Genomic DNA, 20055 nt, shown 5'->3' on the forward strand with positions numbered 1-20055 from the left:
AATCAAGTACGAAACCGTTCTCTTAGTTTTAATGATCACCGTCACACTAAGTTGCAAGCTGCATTTGTAGAACTTCATGAGCTTGAACACTTTGTGCTTTTATATGTGGTGTCCGCGATTTTTCTGTCAGAAAATAGTAGATTAACGGTCACTTGGGACTGCATGAGTTAATTTTATTTATAGAGTTATTTTATCCTTGCTAGTTGCTGGGTATAACCTGGTAAATTCTCACAGGATGACAAGATTTCTTTTTGCTTCATCGCAGGTTCAACAATTCCTGGGTATCTATCGCAAAAAGTAGCAACAACCTGGAAAGCCGCCAATTATTCAGAATCAGGGGTATTTGCTTCCAGTGTCCAAATGTGAATTTAGCATCACAACTGCTATTGAAGAGAGGCATTGTTCAACAGCAGCTAGGCCCGCGTCTCGCCCTCTGAGATGTACAGGGACAGCAATATCAATTGCAGTGGGACTTGTACAAGGGTGCTTGAGCAATGTGGGGTCCCGGGTCATGGTATTCACATCAGGACCGGCCACTCTTGGCCCCGGGATAGTCGTTGATCTTGGGCGGATTTACGATGCTGGGAGAATCTTTCGAGTCATATGAATTCAGAAAGTGTTTGAAGAACTTCTTAAATTAAGGTTTTTCATCTTCCCAAACAAAAGCAGAGATGCAAGCAATTCGCGAGTTGGAATTATATATAGGTCCCAAAACAATTATTTAAACAATAAGCACGAGACGTGCACAACCTTTTCCCAACCTGCACCACTTTCTGTTTGGCGCCTCTCTTTCGAAGCGGGACCAAACGATTCTCAATTATTTTTTTAAGGGAGGTGAGGCAGTGCATCTCATCAGCAAACACGTTAAACGTAGACAACCAATGATTCGAAGCTATTGGAGCAAAGAGAAATTACCAATCTAGTACGGCAAACCGTCAAATTCTCACGACGTTCGACCTTGAGAAATTGGAGAGTAGTGAAATATTGAATCCCCTTGAGTAATGCCACCGGTTCAAAAGTGCTTCCAATTTAAGACCACGGAATTTCGTGAGGAACCGCCATTGGAAACCATGCTCATCGCGTGGCTCAACAATTATTTACAAGCCCATATATCAAGGTGATGGAGCGTAGATAGGTACTGCTTCTTATAGAAAATTTAGCTAAACCTAACCCACCAAAGAAATGTAGATTCTTCAATATAGAGAGAGGGATGAATATGGAATCGAGTGCTGCTTCAAATAGAAAATTTGGCCATTACTTGTTGTTCCAACAACTTTGCGCTAACTCTTCCAAATCTAAAGTGTTATATTCCAGGGAACAATGGCATAGCATTCTGGTGGCGACAACCCCGTATTTGTATGGACAAAAATTTCGGAAATGATGATTGTGAACTGTAATATCGATTATCATGAGATGCTCCCACTAGTTGTCTACCTCCCCAACAAATATTGCGACAGTCGAGGGGTGCTTATGTTGAACATGAGTATTATATCCGTCAAAACTATCTAATTGTGTTGTATTGGAACAAATGACACGTAAGTACATTAACTTATATGGGTCGATTCACGCTTAAACGGATTAAGTGGATCAACTCATGTAAGACACAATTTTGATCTAATCATAATCATTTATGGCACAAACTCGTTTTTTTTTTTTCATTATGTGTTGTGTCATGTCATATAAACGAATCGTGTCAAGAATTGCGAGCCCCAGGCATGGGGACGGGAGAGGGAGAGAGAGAGAGACTTTGAGTGAGGGAGCTGAAATTGTGATAGGGGGCCCTTTTATAGTCCATAATGTTAATTAAAACTTCTCTTTCCATACGTAGGGCAACCCCATGTGTACATTTTATGTCAAGGCACACGTTTCGATCTCAAGCCTGAACATGGAAAACTTCTAGAGAGCCTGGACACACCACAATGTCACAAACCGCACCCTTAATAGCTACATTAAAAAGAAAAAACTAATTTCATCATTTTTCCGATATATCTTCCTGTAAAAATGTTTGCAAATAATGAGCATAATGATCTTAATACATAGATTGTTAGTTTGCTACATTGTGCAGTAATGGTCATGGATTGCACTCGGAGTTATGCCACCCAAACTTTTATTGGGCTTAGGTTGGCACACCACGCTTAAGAGAATTATGTAATTGAATGATCTATTAAATTATTTGGCAAAAAATGCGATGCATTGGATAAAACAACGCGTCAAAGTGAATCCAGCCAGTTTTAAATACTCAAGCATTCTCGGAACATGAATGAGCTATTCAATTAAATTGGCCGATTCCAGCTAGAATCGAAAACCGGTCCAAAACCAAGGGTCACAAGGCCAGTTCTTGTTTTTAGGTCAAGAACTGACCAACATGGAACCGATCACTCCCAAATGTTGCCACCCCTCCGATCTCTCTCTCTACTTTTCACCTTTGAACTTTTAAGTCTTTCTTTTTAAAATTTTATAGCCCTTTGTTCTTTTATGTGAAGTTACATGGGATTAAAAAAATTAGTAAAAAAGTTTGCCACGTAAGTAATGACTAAGAGAGAGAGAGAGACAGAACACAATGAAGGTGAAAGCAGTCCATTTTATTTGCGGGGAAAATTATCTAAAAAGTCCTAAATCTATTGCATTTATTTCAATTCAGTAATAAACCTCTCAATTTTGCCAATTCAATGCTAAACCTTTTGCATTCTTATCAATTTAGTACATTTGGTCAATTTTGGCCGGCCAGCACTGACATGGATGCCGGCTGTCTGACCAACAATGACGTGGCAATTTTTTTAATATTTTTTTCAAATTATCTATTTTTTTTTCTTTTTCTTTTTTTGCCCTTCTTCCTTCTGGCCAGTCCGGCAACCACCCAGAGGTAAGTGCTGACGAGGTCGACCTCGTCGGCCTATGGTGAAGCTTGCCCTCGCCGACCACTGGTGAGGGCGAGCCTTGCCCAACCAAAGGGAGGCCGAGGGAGAGGAAGACCCAGCGATGGCTAGTCGGCCACGCCTTTGCTAAGCGAGGGAGACCCAACGATGGCGAGGTTGGCCTCGCCTTGCCAGTGGCTAGGCAGGTCAACCTTGCTGGCCCTTATTTTTGGACAGAAAAAAAAAGAAAAAAAGGAAAAAAATATATAAAAAAAATACGAAAAAAATATTAAAAAATTTTAAAAATTGCCACATCAACGTTGATCAAACGGCCAGCGCCGGCCAGCATCCGCATCAATGTTGGCTAGCCAAAATTGGTCGAATAGACTGAACTGTCAAGAATTGAAAAGGTGTAGGACTGAATTGGCAACATTAAAAGGTTTAGGACTAAATTAGCAAAAATGCAATAGGTTTAAGACTTTTTGGACAATTTTTCCCTTATTTGGGTATGTTATATGAGTTTTTGACTCATATTTATAATTAAAACCTATAAACGGGTCACGAGCGAATATATGAAGGTGTGTGAACATCAGGATAAGGAATTGCCCAAGATTTTCTTAATTTTATGTTTCGTTTGTCTTATTCGTGTCTTCCACCGCACACAGTCGCACGACATTATATATGAAAGAATTTGGAGGAAGATAGGAATTATATCCAAGACCCCTGAATATTAATAAGAGTATATAATCGTTAGATCAATCTCTTATGTCTAGAATTTCCAACTTAGTTTATTGGCGAGCAATGAAGATAAAATCTGTCGAGTAGTCTTTTGATGCTTCCCAAAGTTAATCTAGACCGAGCAAAACCTATCAGTTTTGAATTGGATGGATAATGGGACTGTGATGTTATCCATAACTAAAGATTTATCGTTGCAAGTCTCCATGAATACTTATTTGATAGGTTGATAGTTTTAGCATATGTAAACGCACCGAACCATTACAAAATTGTGTGGATACTTTGAACACTCCTTTTGAGATTTTGCCCAAATTGAACACATCAAGGCCTGTTCGTCACTTGCAGAATGATTTTGGATTTGATGGGATAGGTCGGGTGTTATAATTGATTTTTCTCTGTAGATGAGTATGCTATTAAGTTATTTAGACGTGGTCTGTCGAGGCACAATTGCTTGACCTAACTTTTTGGTGAGCCTAGCCGCAACCCCTCCAAACTGAAAAATCATTTCATTGTTGGTCATATGTCTTGTGGTGGCAGTATTAACCAATCATATTCTCGGCTTGATATGCATCCCAGTCAATTTTTATGATTGAAATTTGAAAAGCTCACTTTTTATTAGCCGGCTTGTCCATGTGTCATCACCATACGTTACGACTATCATATTTGAAATGCTTTCTCTCTCCACGATTGCCCATTATACTTTCCTACAATAATTTTCAGCTAGAAAAATTATCAAAGAAGTCTTAAACTTATTGTAGCTCTATCAATTCAATCATAAACATTTTGATTGTGTCAATTTAATCATAAACATTTTTATATTTTTTCAATTGCCCCATTTGGTCAATTTTGGCCGAAAATCGTTGACGTGGATACCTGCGATCCTAAGTGGGCATTTTTTTAAATAATTTTTTGAGTTTTAATTATTTTTTATTTATTTTCTTTTTTCTTCACTTTTTTTTTTTGGAAAGAAGGATGGTAAGGGTCATTGGCCACAAGTGAGGGGGCCGCAGCCCTCACAAGCTTTGGGCTAGGGCTGTAATGCCGTTGCCAGCCACTAGGTGAGCACTCACGAGCTCTCATTGTGGTTGGTGAGGGCTTGGGCAAGGACCGCGATGCCCTTGCCAGCCAAAGCAAGGCGTGCGACCCCTCGCCCAAATGTAGCGAAGGGCACAACGCCTTTGCCAAATCTAGGCCAGGTGATGGTGCTGTGGCCCTCACCCAGTGCCAGCGAGAGCGTCCCGGCCCTTGCCTATGGCCGGCAAGGGTTGACCGCCCTCTATCCAAAAAAATAAGTGAAGAAAAGATAAAAAAAAAATCAAAACCTCAAAAAAATTATTAATATTGTCCACGTTAGCGCCGACATGCGACGTAAGATGGTCAATGTCCACGTTAGTGATTACTGACCTATATTGGTCGAATGGATTGGATTGGCACAATGTAAAAATGTTTATAACTAAATTGACACAATTAAAAGATTTAGGATAAAATTGACAAAAATTTAGGACTTCATTGATAATTTTCCTTTGGAAAATATGTAAATGTCAACATGTAAATTGACATATGGCTTTTTCCATATTTGTTAGACTGCAAATGGTATTTCAATTTTTATGAGATAAAAAATAGGCAACTTTTTGCTTAGAATATGTCGAAACAAACACATACCTTATCCGCTAATCATCGTGAAAGAGAAAAAGAGGTATGATTTGCCTCTAATAGGAGCAAAATATGAGTTGAGGGATTTTGTTCTATCAACAGTGCGGAATCAATCCGAGAAACATAAGGAGTGGCAACCATATTTTGTCGAATTAATCAATTTTTTTTTTGCCTCAGTAATGGTCATTATTGTTGTTGAGAAGAATAATGTTCATCGTTTCATTCATAGGAAATATAAGCTCATAAATTATTGTCGGCCGTGTCGGTTCGATGTTATTATTATTATTTGGATTACGGTCTAAATTACTTAGATGATTTTTTGAGATTGTCTCTGAGCCTAAATCAATGCTTACAGTTCTATCCCTTGCTTTAACTCTATAATGCACAAAGTTGATCTACTTATCTTTGGTGAATTTGTCATCCCCAGTCAGTTTTGTTTTTCCTTTCACTTCATTCAAATCTATATGAAACTACGATTGATTAGATAATCTGTTAACTCTTATTAATTCGTGATCTTTGCATGTTAGATGAGATGAGAAACAATATGGATCCAATCAAGAATCAATTCGGAGATCAAGAATGTGATTGAAGAATAGAAAGTGAGTTTGTTGTATGCCTCAACAGATCCTTAACATAGGTATGTACCTTGCTTTAAATTTGTCTTGCAAAAATATCCCCAACTTTCAACCGTCAAAAAATATGGCCATTGACGTTAGACTTTGCTTACATGGCGTCCGATCAGTCAAACTGAGGAGTACGTTGGTCAATATGGACAGCCACGTCAGCACCCTTTTTGATGAATATAGAGGTCGAGCAATGTGAACGCAATCATTACATAGAACAGCATGGCTTTTCCGCAATTTGTAACTAAAAGAAGGAAGAAACAATTACATATCAACAACATCTAATAAATCGGACGATGAGGCCAACGACCTTTTGTTAATGGCCACTTGATGCGTTGATTGATCGTCGCATGGAAATGCATCATCGGCAGATATACGTACCTTGAGCTTACTTACCTTCACCTAGACTACCATTTCGGATGGTGCAATGCATTTGAATTTGAGTAGGGAAGTGGATGGAAGCTCCGACTCTCTGGACTAGTGGGAAACGAGATGGAGACGCGTATACTTCAAGTTCTAATGGAAGTGGTTCTGAGGAAGAAAAAGAGACCAGCATATCATGCAACTGCCTTCACATCCAACATGTAATAATCCTGTCCGATACATGCACTGGTTCTACAGCTCCATGAGTCCCTAAGAAGGAGCGGAAGAGGAAGTCTCGCAGATATTGTAAGATTACATATGCATTTTGTTTGCGATCTAGAGTTTTCCAATTAGTATTCAAAATTGGTATGAATAAAAAAGAGCTTGGAAACGACTCAGCCGGAGGTAGGGTCCAGCGGCTGAAAGAGCACCACACGTCACATGGTGTCTGGTGCGCCCTCGGCGACCCTCGAAAATCTAGAGAACCAAGTGTCGTCCACGCCCGATCGTACTCATAACCACATCGGGTCTCCAAGGTGAACAGCTTCTAGTTGAGAAGATTAGCCTAAACAACATTAGACTTTTTCTCCTTCATCAAACTTTCAATTTCATCTTGAGTTACTTCACCACCATATCAACTATTACAAACGGCTGTAATCTGATGTCATGCTAGTGTCGAAATAGCAGACAACGTGTCACAACTATTAACATTCGATAGTTCAAATTTTGAAATTGTTCTTCAAAAGATCGAATTAAAAACTTTGTCTTTGATAAATTTCATTTTTCTCAAGGTCAATCACAAGAATAGTCGATAATTGTGGGAAGGAGAGCTTATAGGATCCCAAAACCTAACTTTTACAACTATAGATCACATATTAGCAAATTCAGGTACGCATCTTAAGCTTGCGAAGTATGTATGTCCATCAATCTAATGAAGGGGAAAAAAAAAAAGAAATATAAATAGACGGGGGTAGACATGAGAGGCGATTACTAAACTTGCTCCAAATATCCATCATTCATTGAGAAAAGTTGTACGGAAGATGGAATTTTATTCATAACAATCAAAGCCATGATGCAAACAGTTTGACATGGCTCAAATATATGTAATTTCATCTAAGTAACTTTGCAAAGACAACGATTGAGTCCGGCTGCATTAGTCTTGCAAAACCCTGTCACGCTAAGCCCCAGCAATTTGATGCAAGCCTTGTTGCAGTCCGGGAACTTTGAACACGGCCCTACGTCAATAAACCTAGTCTCTTCTTCCTCGATCTCTGTCGCAACTGATGTTTCTGAGATGCAACAGAATTCAAGAAATTTCAGCAATCAACGAAGACATAATATAAATTATATGGACATGGTGATTCATTAATTTGATCGAACAGATAAATGCTTCCTTCGAACTGTCCAGTCTCAAGCGTGGTCTAAATCGAAACAGAAACGAACTCAATAGAGATGAAACAGAAGCTAACAATACTTGCAAAGCAAAGAGAGATGAGGCAAAGAACACCGATGAACAAACAAACTCTTCCTGAAGCCATTTTGATGACCTTCTTTTCTGACTTCTCTTTAGGTTTTGACGGTATGATCGGTTGTGAAAAATTAAACAGAATACCAACCTTTATATATACGCAATTCGAGCGCCACTATAACACCAACCCTACATATATGGAAATTGATGCATTAATCTCTGGATTCCATTTTTGTATGTATATTAATTACCATATATGAATCTCCAGAGTCCATTAATGGTGTATCTTCATTATAAGCCTGACAGAATTTTTCGGGGGGAATACGATTATTTTCCATATATATTGCGTCCGTTTGGATAATTTTCATGTCATTTGTAAAGTTTTTAAATTACATTCCATTCAAATATGTATTTTATGGGATATTGCATTTGTACACATTCCCTGAGTTCTCCATTTCTTGCATGGTAATGAACTAATTTCACTTTTTATTGTGATCAAAAGCAGGCTATCCAACCTTACCAAAAAAAAAAAAGCAGGCTATCCACATTTAATTTGTTACTAAGGAATTCACCAAACAACGATATCCTTGCAATCTAGTCTAAGAGATTTACAATCCATTGATAAGATCGTGAGAATAAGCCTTTCACGAAAGTAGTAAGTTTTCAAGTTTGGTTTTGTTGACACCAAAAATAATCTGGTTGTCGACGGCAAGAGAAATTACATGAAAATTAAAGAAGTACATAAAGTAGAAGCCACAAATGAAAATAACTACTTGTGTATCATGTGAGTTATGTTTTGTATACAAATACCCATCGATAAGGGAATAATGTATCCCTTAAGTATGCCATGTGTCTAGTTATCGAAGTACAATGACAAGCAACTGGCAGCCACCAATAATGGTGCCAGCGGAAAATTTTAAATATTTGAAACTTGAGATAGCCTATATCGAGGAGGGAACAATTACTACTTGAAGACCTGGCCATGAGGGTTATCGACAGGAGCGAAAAGTTCTGCACATGATGAAGACGGTTATCCAAGAACGTGGGTAACTCCAGATTGTGGAAATAAAGGGTGAAGATAGAATCGATGGAAGTTATTTGATGAATACAAATTGACAGATGTTGCTGAGGAACGGTTATCATGCCTTCATTATAAATACCACTTGATAGCCAGCAGAAGCCCTTGAAAACACAATCAAAATGTCATCTTTTTATTATCTTTAAAGCTTTCTGCACTATACTTTCAATTTACCTTAGCTATAGATCCTCATGGGTTAGATAGATGTTAGTGCATCTCATGTCATCGACGAAGCTAGGGTGTGATATTTCAGTGTAAACCAATACCATCGTTGTGTAGCATCCAGCACGATTGGTTTGTATCTATTGTATTGCTTGAGTGTGCCATCAATCAGATATTGGTACAGGTTCAAGTTTGTTTTATATCGGTTGAAATAATTGGATTCCTTTTCTCACTTGGATATCTCATGTCCAAAGTCGCTACAAGACCCTATCTTTTTCCGTTAAAAAGCCAAAAAACTAATTTCAGTGAATTATATTTCGCTGCGGGAGTAACTCCAACTAAACAGGTTTGGTCTCAAGTTGCTCGTGTTTGTTATGCCCAAGTTGCCAAGCAGCTTTGCTTTTGCTCCAATATTAGTTGAGTGTATATGGGTGGACTGACAATTTGGCTTTCCGGGTGGATTACTCGTGTCATGTCGCACCATTTTGAAAATGTTTAAATGTGATTACAAAGTATTTATCATTCAAAATGGTTGAAGGCATATTCAATTCATGTAGGTTTCAAGTAAAAGTCGTGTCGTACTGCTTTCGGGTTCCTCTCAATGAATCGATGTAGTGTTTAAGTCTTATTCTCATGTCGTGTCAAGACTTGCCTCGAGTTTTGATGTAGAATATAGGAGAAATTATCACAGGGACGAGTTGGCAGTGCAGTTTGCTTTTGACAAATGCATAAGTTTCTTCTTTTAAGCTATGCAGCCTGTGCTAGCACACGTGTATCCCTGGTTTGTCTACAAATACCAATTCCTAAGATAAAATGAGCTTTGAAATGTGATATCAGATGACTGTAACGTGGACAAGTGGATATGGAGTAGCTGAAGCGGAGCCATTTGTTGAGTGGGGTCGTCATGGTGGAGAAGAAATGCGTTCTCCGGCTGGAACATTGACTTCTGACCGTAGTAACAAGTGTGGTGAGTAAACTCTTTTGCGGAAGTTGTTGTAAGGAATGAATTGTAATGCATAACAAGTCCCTGTTCTCAGACATCAGCAAGGCAAGATGCTTGGCTTGGTCGAGTCTCCTCTCCTTTCTAATAAATATCTATTTATCAAAAATTGCTCTAGGCATCAGGGCATTTCTTTATTCAATGCGGAAGGCAAAATTTAACTGGGTGTGGTGGAGGAGAGGAGAGAGTTGGGCTTCCTCAATTCCCACTTATCTCCTGCAGGTTCTGGGCTTGGAAAGGTTAAAAGCTTGAACTGCAATCCCGTGGATTGAAATGTGGAGGTACTTTGCAGGAGCGTGCTTCTAGACTTTTCCTACTCAAGACTACCCCTTTGGACAAGAACCCGAAGAAGCATCTTGCAAAGAAATGGTGCTCATGATCCCACCTGAAGCACGAACTTAGTCACGAAGCTGTGATAAAGGTGAAACTTAGTCAGCAATCGATGGAAACAATTGCATACCATCAGATGATTTGGGCCTTCAAAAGATTTCATTGCCATCTACTTTACACAATGCACGTACAGTGTCGTCTTGGATCGAAACCAATTTGGTGACGTTCATTTTCTGGCTCAAAGCAATGCTTCCAAGCTGTGTATTTTTTATAATGGCAATAAAACGTATCTGATCGCACAAATCGACATGTCCGTACGTATCAGCACATTCAACATCTAATAATCCTGTCTGATACATGCACTGGTTCTACGGCTCCATGAGTCCCCAAGAAGGAGCAGAAGATGGAGTCTCGCAGATATTGTAAGATTACATATGCATTTTGTTTCTGATCTAGAGTTTTCAGATTTTTATTCAAAATTGGTATGAAATGAATCACAGAAGCTGCAGGCCAATCCTAATCGAAACAACTTCACCGTCCAGCTCTCATGACGTGATATTTAAGATGCCATCCTGTGTCGATACCGTTGAAAAACAGTCAATGTGAAAATAAAAGTCACCGTTCTGCTTCTTAGTTCTTTGCATCTTTATGTCAATACCACAGAGAGAAAGCTAGCTCCATGTCGATTTGTGCAATCAGATTATTACTGCCATTTCATGATCGATTCAGAAGCAATGCTGCTATTCAGTATATGCACAAAGTCAACTTTTAACCGATTGATTTAGAGAAATACCTTGAACTTTCTCTAAATCAGTATATACGACTGTGGCGATGCCCTTTATTATCCGTTAAGCAGGCTCCACTACCCATGACTTGACATCAAAAACTGCTGCCACAAAGTTACGAAAATTTTCTGTAATCTCCATACGGCAAGCAAATAACCTATCCAGATTGCTAATATATGATGGTCCTGTCACTGAGGGCGATAGTTTAGTTAGGCATGGGCCTATGGATTCTGTATGTTTCCATTGCAGTTAGCAGAAAACTCAGTAGTTTGTATGAAAGTGGGAAACTTTCTGTGGGTGGCTGCATGCTTGGGCATTTTGAGCAGGAAAGCAATGATGATTAAGCAAGAATGAAGTGCTAAAATCACCTGAGGTTGAGGAATCTTTGAGGTGTTTGACATCAAGAATGGCTCCGGAAACTGCTTCTGTATTCTCTTTGATATCATGAGCTCCTACAACCTGATATTCCCAAGTTCCATCCTGGTATCCCTCGTTGAGGAAGAGTTCAATGTGCCTTGCCTCCAACATTAGCATGGATCCTACCACAGCAAAGATTTTTGAGTCCCATGTGGCTAAATCAAACACACAGACCATTTTCGCAATGTCCAAAAGAGGCTATGGAAAGGAAGTGATCTCTCTGTTTCTGATGATACTAAAATATCTCCCCTTGAACGCCTAAATAATTCCCTCCAAGAAATTTACCATCAGTTTAAAGCAAGAAACCAAGTCAGACAATTTGCAACAGACTGACTATGCCAGTTAATTCATGAGAGTTGTGAAATCCAAAATTCATGAACCTTGCATTGTGGGTTGGCAATATTGCATTTGAGCGTATCTAACATCATTACAGTTTAGCCTATTCAAGCAATTGCAATTGAAATAGATCGGATATCCTCAGTTTCTTTTGAATTCAAATATTAATTTGTACTGAGTAGTCAGCCCATGTCAGCAAAGACGGGGACGATATGTTTTAACTAGAGAGAGGAGATCTATATTACGTTAGCTAATCCAAGAACACAATTGGTTACCTGGACAACTGCTGATGTCACAGATAGGACAGCAAAGTAGACGCATATCTGTGTGCAGACAAATGCAAAAGCATAAGGTTAAAGAAGCCATAAAGTGCTTCTATTGTCCATACTAAACATTTTATGTGGAAAAGAATGGCGGGCCACTTTGCAACTAGCGAGTACCAGCTATCCAGATTCCCGTTCTGATGTTTTTCAGCAAGCAATAGGTGCCAGACTCCAATATATTCTCCATGGTCTCTGCTTCTGGTATTTCCACAGGACTCAAACTCCCAGTCAGGAGTGCCTGTGATGAATCAAGAGAGAATGGACCAATTCACTCCCACTTTTGAGTTGTCAATTGAAAGAAAAAGTTAAGACATCATTGTTGTAAATGAAAATCAGAACATGTTATATGATGCACTGAATGTAGTCTTCTTACTATTTGTATACTATTATTTCTAAGTCTAAGAGGTTTGACAACTTCCTTTGCAGTTAACCTTTTTTCGCCTGATCTCATCTTTAAATGGGACATATCAGGAAGAAAAAGAACACCGGAAGAATTACTCACCGAATGCTTCTCCTGCTGACAAAACCCGTAAGAGTGACTCCCATCTTGTCGAACGGAAAAAGAAATGAGGCGTATATACAAGCGGCACTCTATAACATAGACAAGTCAAAAAAAAAGAAGCTGTGTTTTCTACCAAAAGCCGAAGCATAGAGCGAGATCCACTTGAATGAAACTTGCTTAGGCTCAGGGACTCCAAGATCACGCAAACAAGCAAACTTCCATATGCTCTCATCCATGATAAGACGGTACGGTAAAACCATTTGCTGGTCAACGCGAGCATCGCCAGAGATCTTCCGCTCAGAAACCTTGCTATTGCCGTCCACACTGTCTTCTCCATAGCTTTTCACATGCTCAGAAGAGAAAGCAAATTTTGAGAATTCTTGCTATAATTTGATGGGGTGGAGGCCAGTGGAGGGGCAAACAAAAACAAGTTTTACGGACAACACAGATGAAAGGAAAAGGTAACTAACTCTCCGAACTGCTCACCTTTGTCGCGCACAACAACGTTGTCTCTCTGTTGGTATGTGCAGCGAAGAGAACATACATACAATATATCATCAACTATGAACAATGAAGAACTGATAGCTTTTTTTCCTAAAGCAAGTCGGACCAAGGAGGGACCAACACATCTTTCGAACTTTTATTTCTACTTTTACAGAACAAGATATGCCGAAATCATCAACCACCAAATCGTCACTCATAGTCTAAAGCGGATACTATAGTTATCCCGATTTTCATGCAGCTGTACCGTGCTAATCCTATCTACTTCAAATAGAGCCAGTAAGGCTCGCATGTTTTCGGCAGCTCAGACAATCAGATCAGCTGTTACGGATCGAACTACAGAGAGGATCGCTAGACTAGGCTGAGATGGAAACTCGAATGAAGCCGCGAGTCGCAGCCAGATTATAACTAAACTCGAAACGGAAAAAAAAAAAAAAAACTGAGCATCCGTGATCAGATGCCGGCAGCATTCGAGCTCAGTTTCGCACCTCAACAACAGAAATGCGAAAGCCGGAACCAGACACCATCGCAACCAAAATGGCGAGAGAGATACCTTCCCTGACGGTCCCCATCTCCGCACCGGCGCGGCGCGGCGGGCGGCGTCGACGGCCTCCTCGTCCTTCCCCCCAGCCGGCGGCGGCGGCGGCGTCCGGAGCCTCCTTCCGTGTGGCCGCCACCGGCTCCGAGTCCGGCGAGATCGGTCGTCCTACACCCGCCATGCCTCTCTCTCTGCTTTCTGGAGTGGATGGATCGCGCGATTTTAGGGCGAAATGAGGGGTTTTATATAGGCAAAAGGGGGGATGCTGGGGATTTTAGGGCCCTGCTAGCCTGCCGCTCACGGAGTTTTGTAGTCGTTAGATCGATCACCGTCCTTTTTCAATCGGTGGTCTAAACAGTCGTCCCTCCATTTGATCTCGGCTGTTGTAGGAACGAGGTGCGATGCGAGCGATCTCTCTCTCCATCTCTCGGCTCAGAAAGCAGAGCTCCGTCATGCTCTTCATACGCGGGAAACGCAATATATATATATACTTATATGGTTAATACCGTTAAAAACCCTAAATTGATACGCCTGCAATAAATTTGCGTGACAAATTTACTTCAAATTAATTTTTTAACCACAAAAAATCTGAAATAGGTACACTTTTGACAAATTTACCCTCCATTAAATTAGATTAATACCACGAAAAATCATAAATTAGTAAACTTGTGACAAACAGAGGGGTAAAATCCTAAACTTGTACACCCGTCGACTACCATGTGCCATCCAACTCAGCAATTTGACGATAAAATTTAACGAAAGCTAACGGAGAGTAAATTTATCATAAGTGTACTATTTTGGGGTTTTTTGTAGTCATAAAATTAGTTTGGACTAAATTTGTCACAAATGTATCAGTTTAGGGTTTTTTGTGGTATTAATTAACCATACATATATACATATGTATTCGATAAAAAAAAATACATATATATTATACGGGTACGGACATTTCCAGGGGGCTTTATCCATTTCACTCCGAAACCGGGTAATTTTGGCCGACTTCTCTTTTTTTTCTCTGTTTTTCTTTTTTCAGTTAATATTATAAATGAATGTGTTGGGCTCGTCCTTGTTTTCCTCGTGAATAATAAAGTATATATGATGTAATAATACAAAGATTAAACGACTGTGTAGAACAATAGTGCTACTTTTGTGATTAGGTCACACACTTCGCACCACCACAAAGCTCCATAGCACATTGTCTTTCCTCTGCCTCCAACGTTAAGCTATAAGAAAAGTCAATTATTTTATGTCCTATTTAACTAATTTTAGTAATCCGAAATAATTTTGTGAAAGGGCCCATTTGAACTTTGAAGAAGCATTTTGAAAAGGCAAAAAGAAAAAAAATTCATCGGCTTCCTCGCTAAAACCGAAAGTACGAAAATCTTTACAAGATTCCTCGCTAATATTTTCGACTTTTTGATCGTTTTGAAAAATGAGTCAACGAAAAAGCCTTTTCTCATAATCGATGAAAAGCCTGTATTTTCACAACAAGATTGTGTACCCTAGCACTCGGACTTATGACTCATGCCGCAGCCCAAGGTCCACAAGCCCAGGTCCTCCTATGCCGGATATTGGTCCGCAAAGGCCGGGCATGAGTCCCCCGAGACTCAACAACACCTAAACCCAGACTTGAAGTCGCACTTGAGACTTTTTCTCAAATATTGTTCTTATAATTTTCCCGATCACAAATATCGGAAAAACACTTTCCAATTATTTGCAAACTGCAGCCAAGCATCAGAAAGCAAAATCATTTTCTTTGAAAATAAATTACTTTGCACATATTTCTCGGCAAAATTCGAGTAATGTCCAACTCTGGTGGAGCTTCAGAGCATTGTAACTTCGAGTCGCGGCTATGACAAGCCACCGCACGCGGCTTCTTCACTATTTCATTAAAACAGACCTGGAGAAAACAAAGAAACATACACAAGGAAAACACCTCCACCGAGCAAAAAATTTGTTGGTGGTCATCCAATTGATATTCTTGTCAATTTAATAAAAATTTCCTCGGGCGAAACAATTTAAAAGAATTATATGCTCGCCGCTAAGGGCGGGCGGCCTCTATTCTCATATCCTCGTGTTCATCCGGATCAAACAAGCAATCATACCTGCAAAACAACATGAATGTCAATGTCACAACCCGCATGACGACTTTGCTATGCTTCGGCTTTTTTCCCTCCCCGACAGAAAAAGCGCGCGAATAGATAATCACACACACAGTAGAAAGAGGGAGGTGACAATCTGGAGGAATTCTTACGTTAGCTCATCGCCGGCAGATACATTAGTCTTTGCAATAAGAACTATTCGACTCTCATCATTGGCCATGCTCAAAATTTTGGCGCAACAGTTGGGCATGCACTGCAGCATATCAAGGACTTTAGTGTTCAGATGAGCCACCAAAAGCCTTGTTAACACGAGGAATTCACGAGTTAAACACTCGAAGCAGAAGAGGCCCGTCGTTTCTTCAAAGAATATAGGTTCATATTGGAACTTACCAGCTATATTTACTTCGTTTTTGGCATTGATTTCAACTTTTCACTGATCTTGAAGAGCTGCAAAAAATGTCTTATCATGTTTGGAAGACAAACTGACAGATAATGCAGATCATGATTCCGATGCTAATCATCGAACTTGATGAGTCAAACAGACAGCTTTGGGAGGAAAAACCATGAAGAAACACACTTCCTAAACCCACAGGCTTTATGCATCCTCAGCAATCGATAAGTAAATGAATTAATTAACAATGTCAAAAGAGTGATGGAAATCTTGCATCCCTTAGCAAATGTTTAGTTTAGAACAGCATAAACACGATGGACAAAACTCTCCACCGTGACTTATATAACAGGGCACAGTCGTATGGTTTTTATTGACGCCTAAACTATCTAAGTGAACACTTCTCAGATACATTATAATCTTACGTAAATATACAAATGCAATAATGGCAAATGCAGCGCACGCAATAATTGTCTTACATAACAGTCTCTTCCCTCTCTGCTGGAAGTTGTCTCTCTAGGATCTACCACATTGCGTCTTACCTGCTCACCACGGTATTCAACAACCTACAAATGAAGAAGTCTAGTGTCAATGCCTATGGCACTTATTAGAATAATTAAATATTAAATCACGCTTTTATCTAATAGCTTAAACTTTTAAAACTGTTGGCAGTGATCCCACCAAATCTCACATGATATCAGAGTCGAAGGTTCTGAGTTCAAATCTTTTCAGACCCCATTTGCCTCCCCAATTAAATATGTCCATACTTAGTACTAAGCAAAAAGACCAGACTAAGTGTGAGGGGGAGTATTAGAATAATTACATATTAAATCCCGCCTTCATCTAATAACTTAAGCTTTTAAAATAGTTGGCAATGATTTCACAAAATTTCACAGCATTGATAGTTTCATATTGAAACTAGAGTGAGCAGAAAACTCAGATTGATGAGGAACAGATATGGCTAGAAGATAATAGTACCAGTAGAGGTGCACACTTATCCCTCTCTTCTCAGTCGGTCCCCCATTGCTCTCTCTCTCTCTCTCTCTCTCTCTCTCTCTCTCTCTCTCTCTCTACGCGCCAAACGATTAGATTTAAAAAAAAAAGAATATATATTTTACGTGTACGGGTCATATCCATGGGCTTTATCCATTTCACTCCGAACCGGGCAATTTTAGCCGGCTTCTTTTTTGGGGTCAATCCATGATCAAACCCGCTTTGAAATCCGACACCTCAGAACCAAAACGTGTAGTCAGCGTTAGTGGGGACCATTCTTGCCGGGGAACACACGTCCTCAACCATAAGACCACCGATATTCACTTCAGAATTCTAGAATGGAATTCGTGCTTTTTTTTTTCTTCTTCTTCTTGTCGTGCTCGTTCTAAAAGGCCGGTTCAACCTGACAAGAAAAGAAGCTGCCCATTTACTAAACCGGGCCGGATCATTACCCCAGAGAGCCCGCATTTGCTTGTGGCACACGAAACGACATATTATACACTTTTCGGTTCCCTCCGTTCTTCCTCCTGTTCTTCCAAGTTACAGAGCAAAAGCAAGCAAGCAAAGCTTCACCTCCCAACGCCGATGGAACGCCACTGGCGAGCTCCGGCGCACAGTCTCTTGACCCCTTAGCAAGCTTCACTAGTATTCCTCTCACGCGCCACAATCTCGCTTCTCTAAGGTCTCTCGTCATCAGCCCTTCGACACCAATCTCCTCGCCCTCAAGGTCCTCTCTGAGCTCACCTCCCACCGCCCTGGCCTCTCGCACGTTCGTCTTCGACAGCCAATGCTCGTGCCCATTCCCGTCCGAGTCGGTGCGCGTTTAGAAATGAAATGATGCCTAATTACTAATGAAATTCAGTGCCTCCAATTTCCATGCGCAATTGAGATACTAGGGACATTTAGCTAATAATTTTTTGGGTCAAGAAACGAGACTCGCTGCGATCAAGAATCTCATACCCTGAACTTTTTAATTTTAACCATCGGAAATGTTCGGGTGTCTACACTGAGCTGGCGCGTTAATTAGAACAAGCAAGAGTTTAATGTGGAAAAATTAAGTTTGTCTTGAGAAAAGTCATTGCTCAAAAGTTGATATCTAGTTTTACATCCAATGGCTCAAGCAATAAGCCACGACAGCAAAATTAAATTTCCACATCAAACTTTTGTCAGGGTCGGCGAATACATCAATTACGAGTGTACGGATTTGGAGCCCGAGGGACTTCGTTAGGAAGGTAATAAAATGCAAGTTCCAACGACTAGACTAGAAAAATTGAAGTCTAATGACTTGAAATTGAAGTTCTCATTGGAATTTACTTTTGAATTTTCTCAATTTAATATTTTTACCGACACAGCATAGACCGTTCGCATTTTCACATTCGAGGGATTGGATAGGACCAAGCAACGTCTTGATTTAACTTTTGAAGCCGGATCGCTTTGTTGCGCATATCTTTACTGTTGATGGAGCAAGACCAATTAATTTGCAAAAGTAATATGCTAATTACTAAGTGATACGACAATCTGTCGAACTTAGCCGCTTGTAAGATGTACAATTTGGTTGTGTAATTTGGATTAGACAAGAGTCTGGCCCTTGCTTTTGTAAATGGTAGACCGAACAAGCAAATTGAGAATCACAAGTGCTAAAGCAGATAACTTGTTTAGTACTGATTGACTTTACAATTTCATCTCCCAATACGTGGCCTACAATAATTATGAATGCAAAAGCACATAGGTCTATTCAAGTTTCGTGTAGCTTGTCTTTTTGCCACACCTTTATGAAATGAACTTATTTTTATAGTTCTTGTATTTCAGAATTTTCGTAACAGTCGCTTAAGGTTACTTCGAGAAGTGTGGTGTTTCATTTAAGCTCCTCAGAAAGCTCAACGTAGTATTAGTCTGGACACGCCGCTGATGTTTTGTAAATTAATCCTGTTTAGTGGAGAAACCATCTAATAATAGGATAATTGAATCCAACGATCTATGGAAAATTGGGTTAAAACTTTGATAAAATTTTTTTACAGAGATTTTGCAGTTGCTTTAGAATGCTGGAGTTCTTCCACGTGAATGTTTCTGTTGTCTTTTCAGAAAATAAGAAGAGGCACTATACAACAACAAATCGTGCCTCACCCACTTATTGTGGTCGGTCGGATAAGACCGCATCGCACCATTGCACTCGATCCTTTACTAGGTCCTCTTCATGCTCTAAATACTCCCTATCTTTCTTTATCATCTCCTTCCACATCCTTCTAAGTCTTCTCCTGCCCCTTTTAACCAGTGTTTCCATCCTTTACTCACAAATCCTCACTAGGGCATCTGCAGTTCTTCACTTAAACATGATCGCTAGAGAAGAATAAGAGAGCCTTCATTGGAGAGGAGACGCCCACTTTTGCATTTATTGAAGAAGTCGGTTGAAAGTCTTAAAACTTTTTGTATAATTGGAAGTTATGTGTGGATGTAAATACCCTAATCAACATTGTAGATGATTTGTCTTGTAATTTGGTCATTAACTTTTTTTTATATGGGTTTTCACCCCCTTGGTGCCCTATAGTAGTCTTTTCTTTTCCCTATAAAAAAAAACATGGTCAAACTATCTCAATAACATACCAAAAAAAAAAACTCTCAATCGTCCTTCTCTCATCTTCTCCTCGATTGGGGCAATACCTACCTAATAGATTCGTTTCTATCTTGTCTTCTTCTTGTGTACCTGCATATCGGGCGAATTATTCTCATCTCTGTCACTCATTGAAGCACTTGAAATCAACTGAAGTTTCTATTTAAAAGCTCTTCGATGTGGCATGTAGCGGCACTGTCTAAGTGCGCTTAACATGAGTCAAAAAAGCTAAAGCTTCCTGTAACTTTTACTTTGTCTTATGTTTTGGATCTCTACTTTAAAACACTGAGTCATCTCA

General features: G+C 39.7%; 1 protein-coding gene and 1 pseudogene across 1 annotated transcript; one reads left to right on the plus strand and one right to left on the minus strand.

The window, feature by feature from the left end:
* The window catches only part of LOC115668755 (uncharacterized), a 40466-nt pseudogene that overhangs the window by 16113 nt on the left and 4298 nt on the right, over positions 1–20055 (plus strand).
* LOC115661377 (probable F-box protein At3g61730) lies at positions 11129–12420 on the minus strand. Its single transcript, XM_030583663.2, has 3 exons — positions 12246–12420; positions 12081–12128; positions 11129–11591 (listed from the first exon to the last, which is right to left on the minus strand). The coding sequence occupies exons 1-3, from the start codon at positions 12313–12315 to the stop codon at positions 11314–11316; spliced, it is 396 nt and encodes a 131-aa protein (XP_030439523.2). The 5' UTR covers positions 12316–12420; the 3' UTR covers positions 11129–11313.

Source organism: Syzygium oleosum, unplaced genomic scaffold, assembly GCF_021117445.2.
Source record: "Syzygium oleosum isolate NSW1041296 unplaced genomic scaffold, Sole_v2.1 Sole_v2.01, whole genome shotgun sequence".
Taxonomy (NCBI): Eukaryota; Viridiplantae; Streptophyta; class Magnoliopsida; order Myrtales; family Myrtaceae; genus Syzygium; species Syzygium oleosum.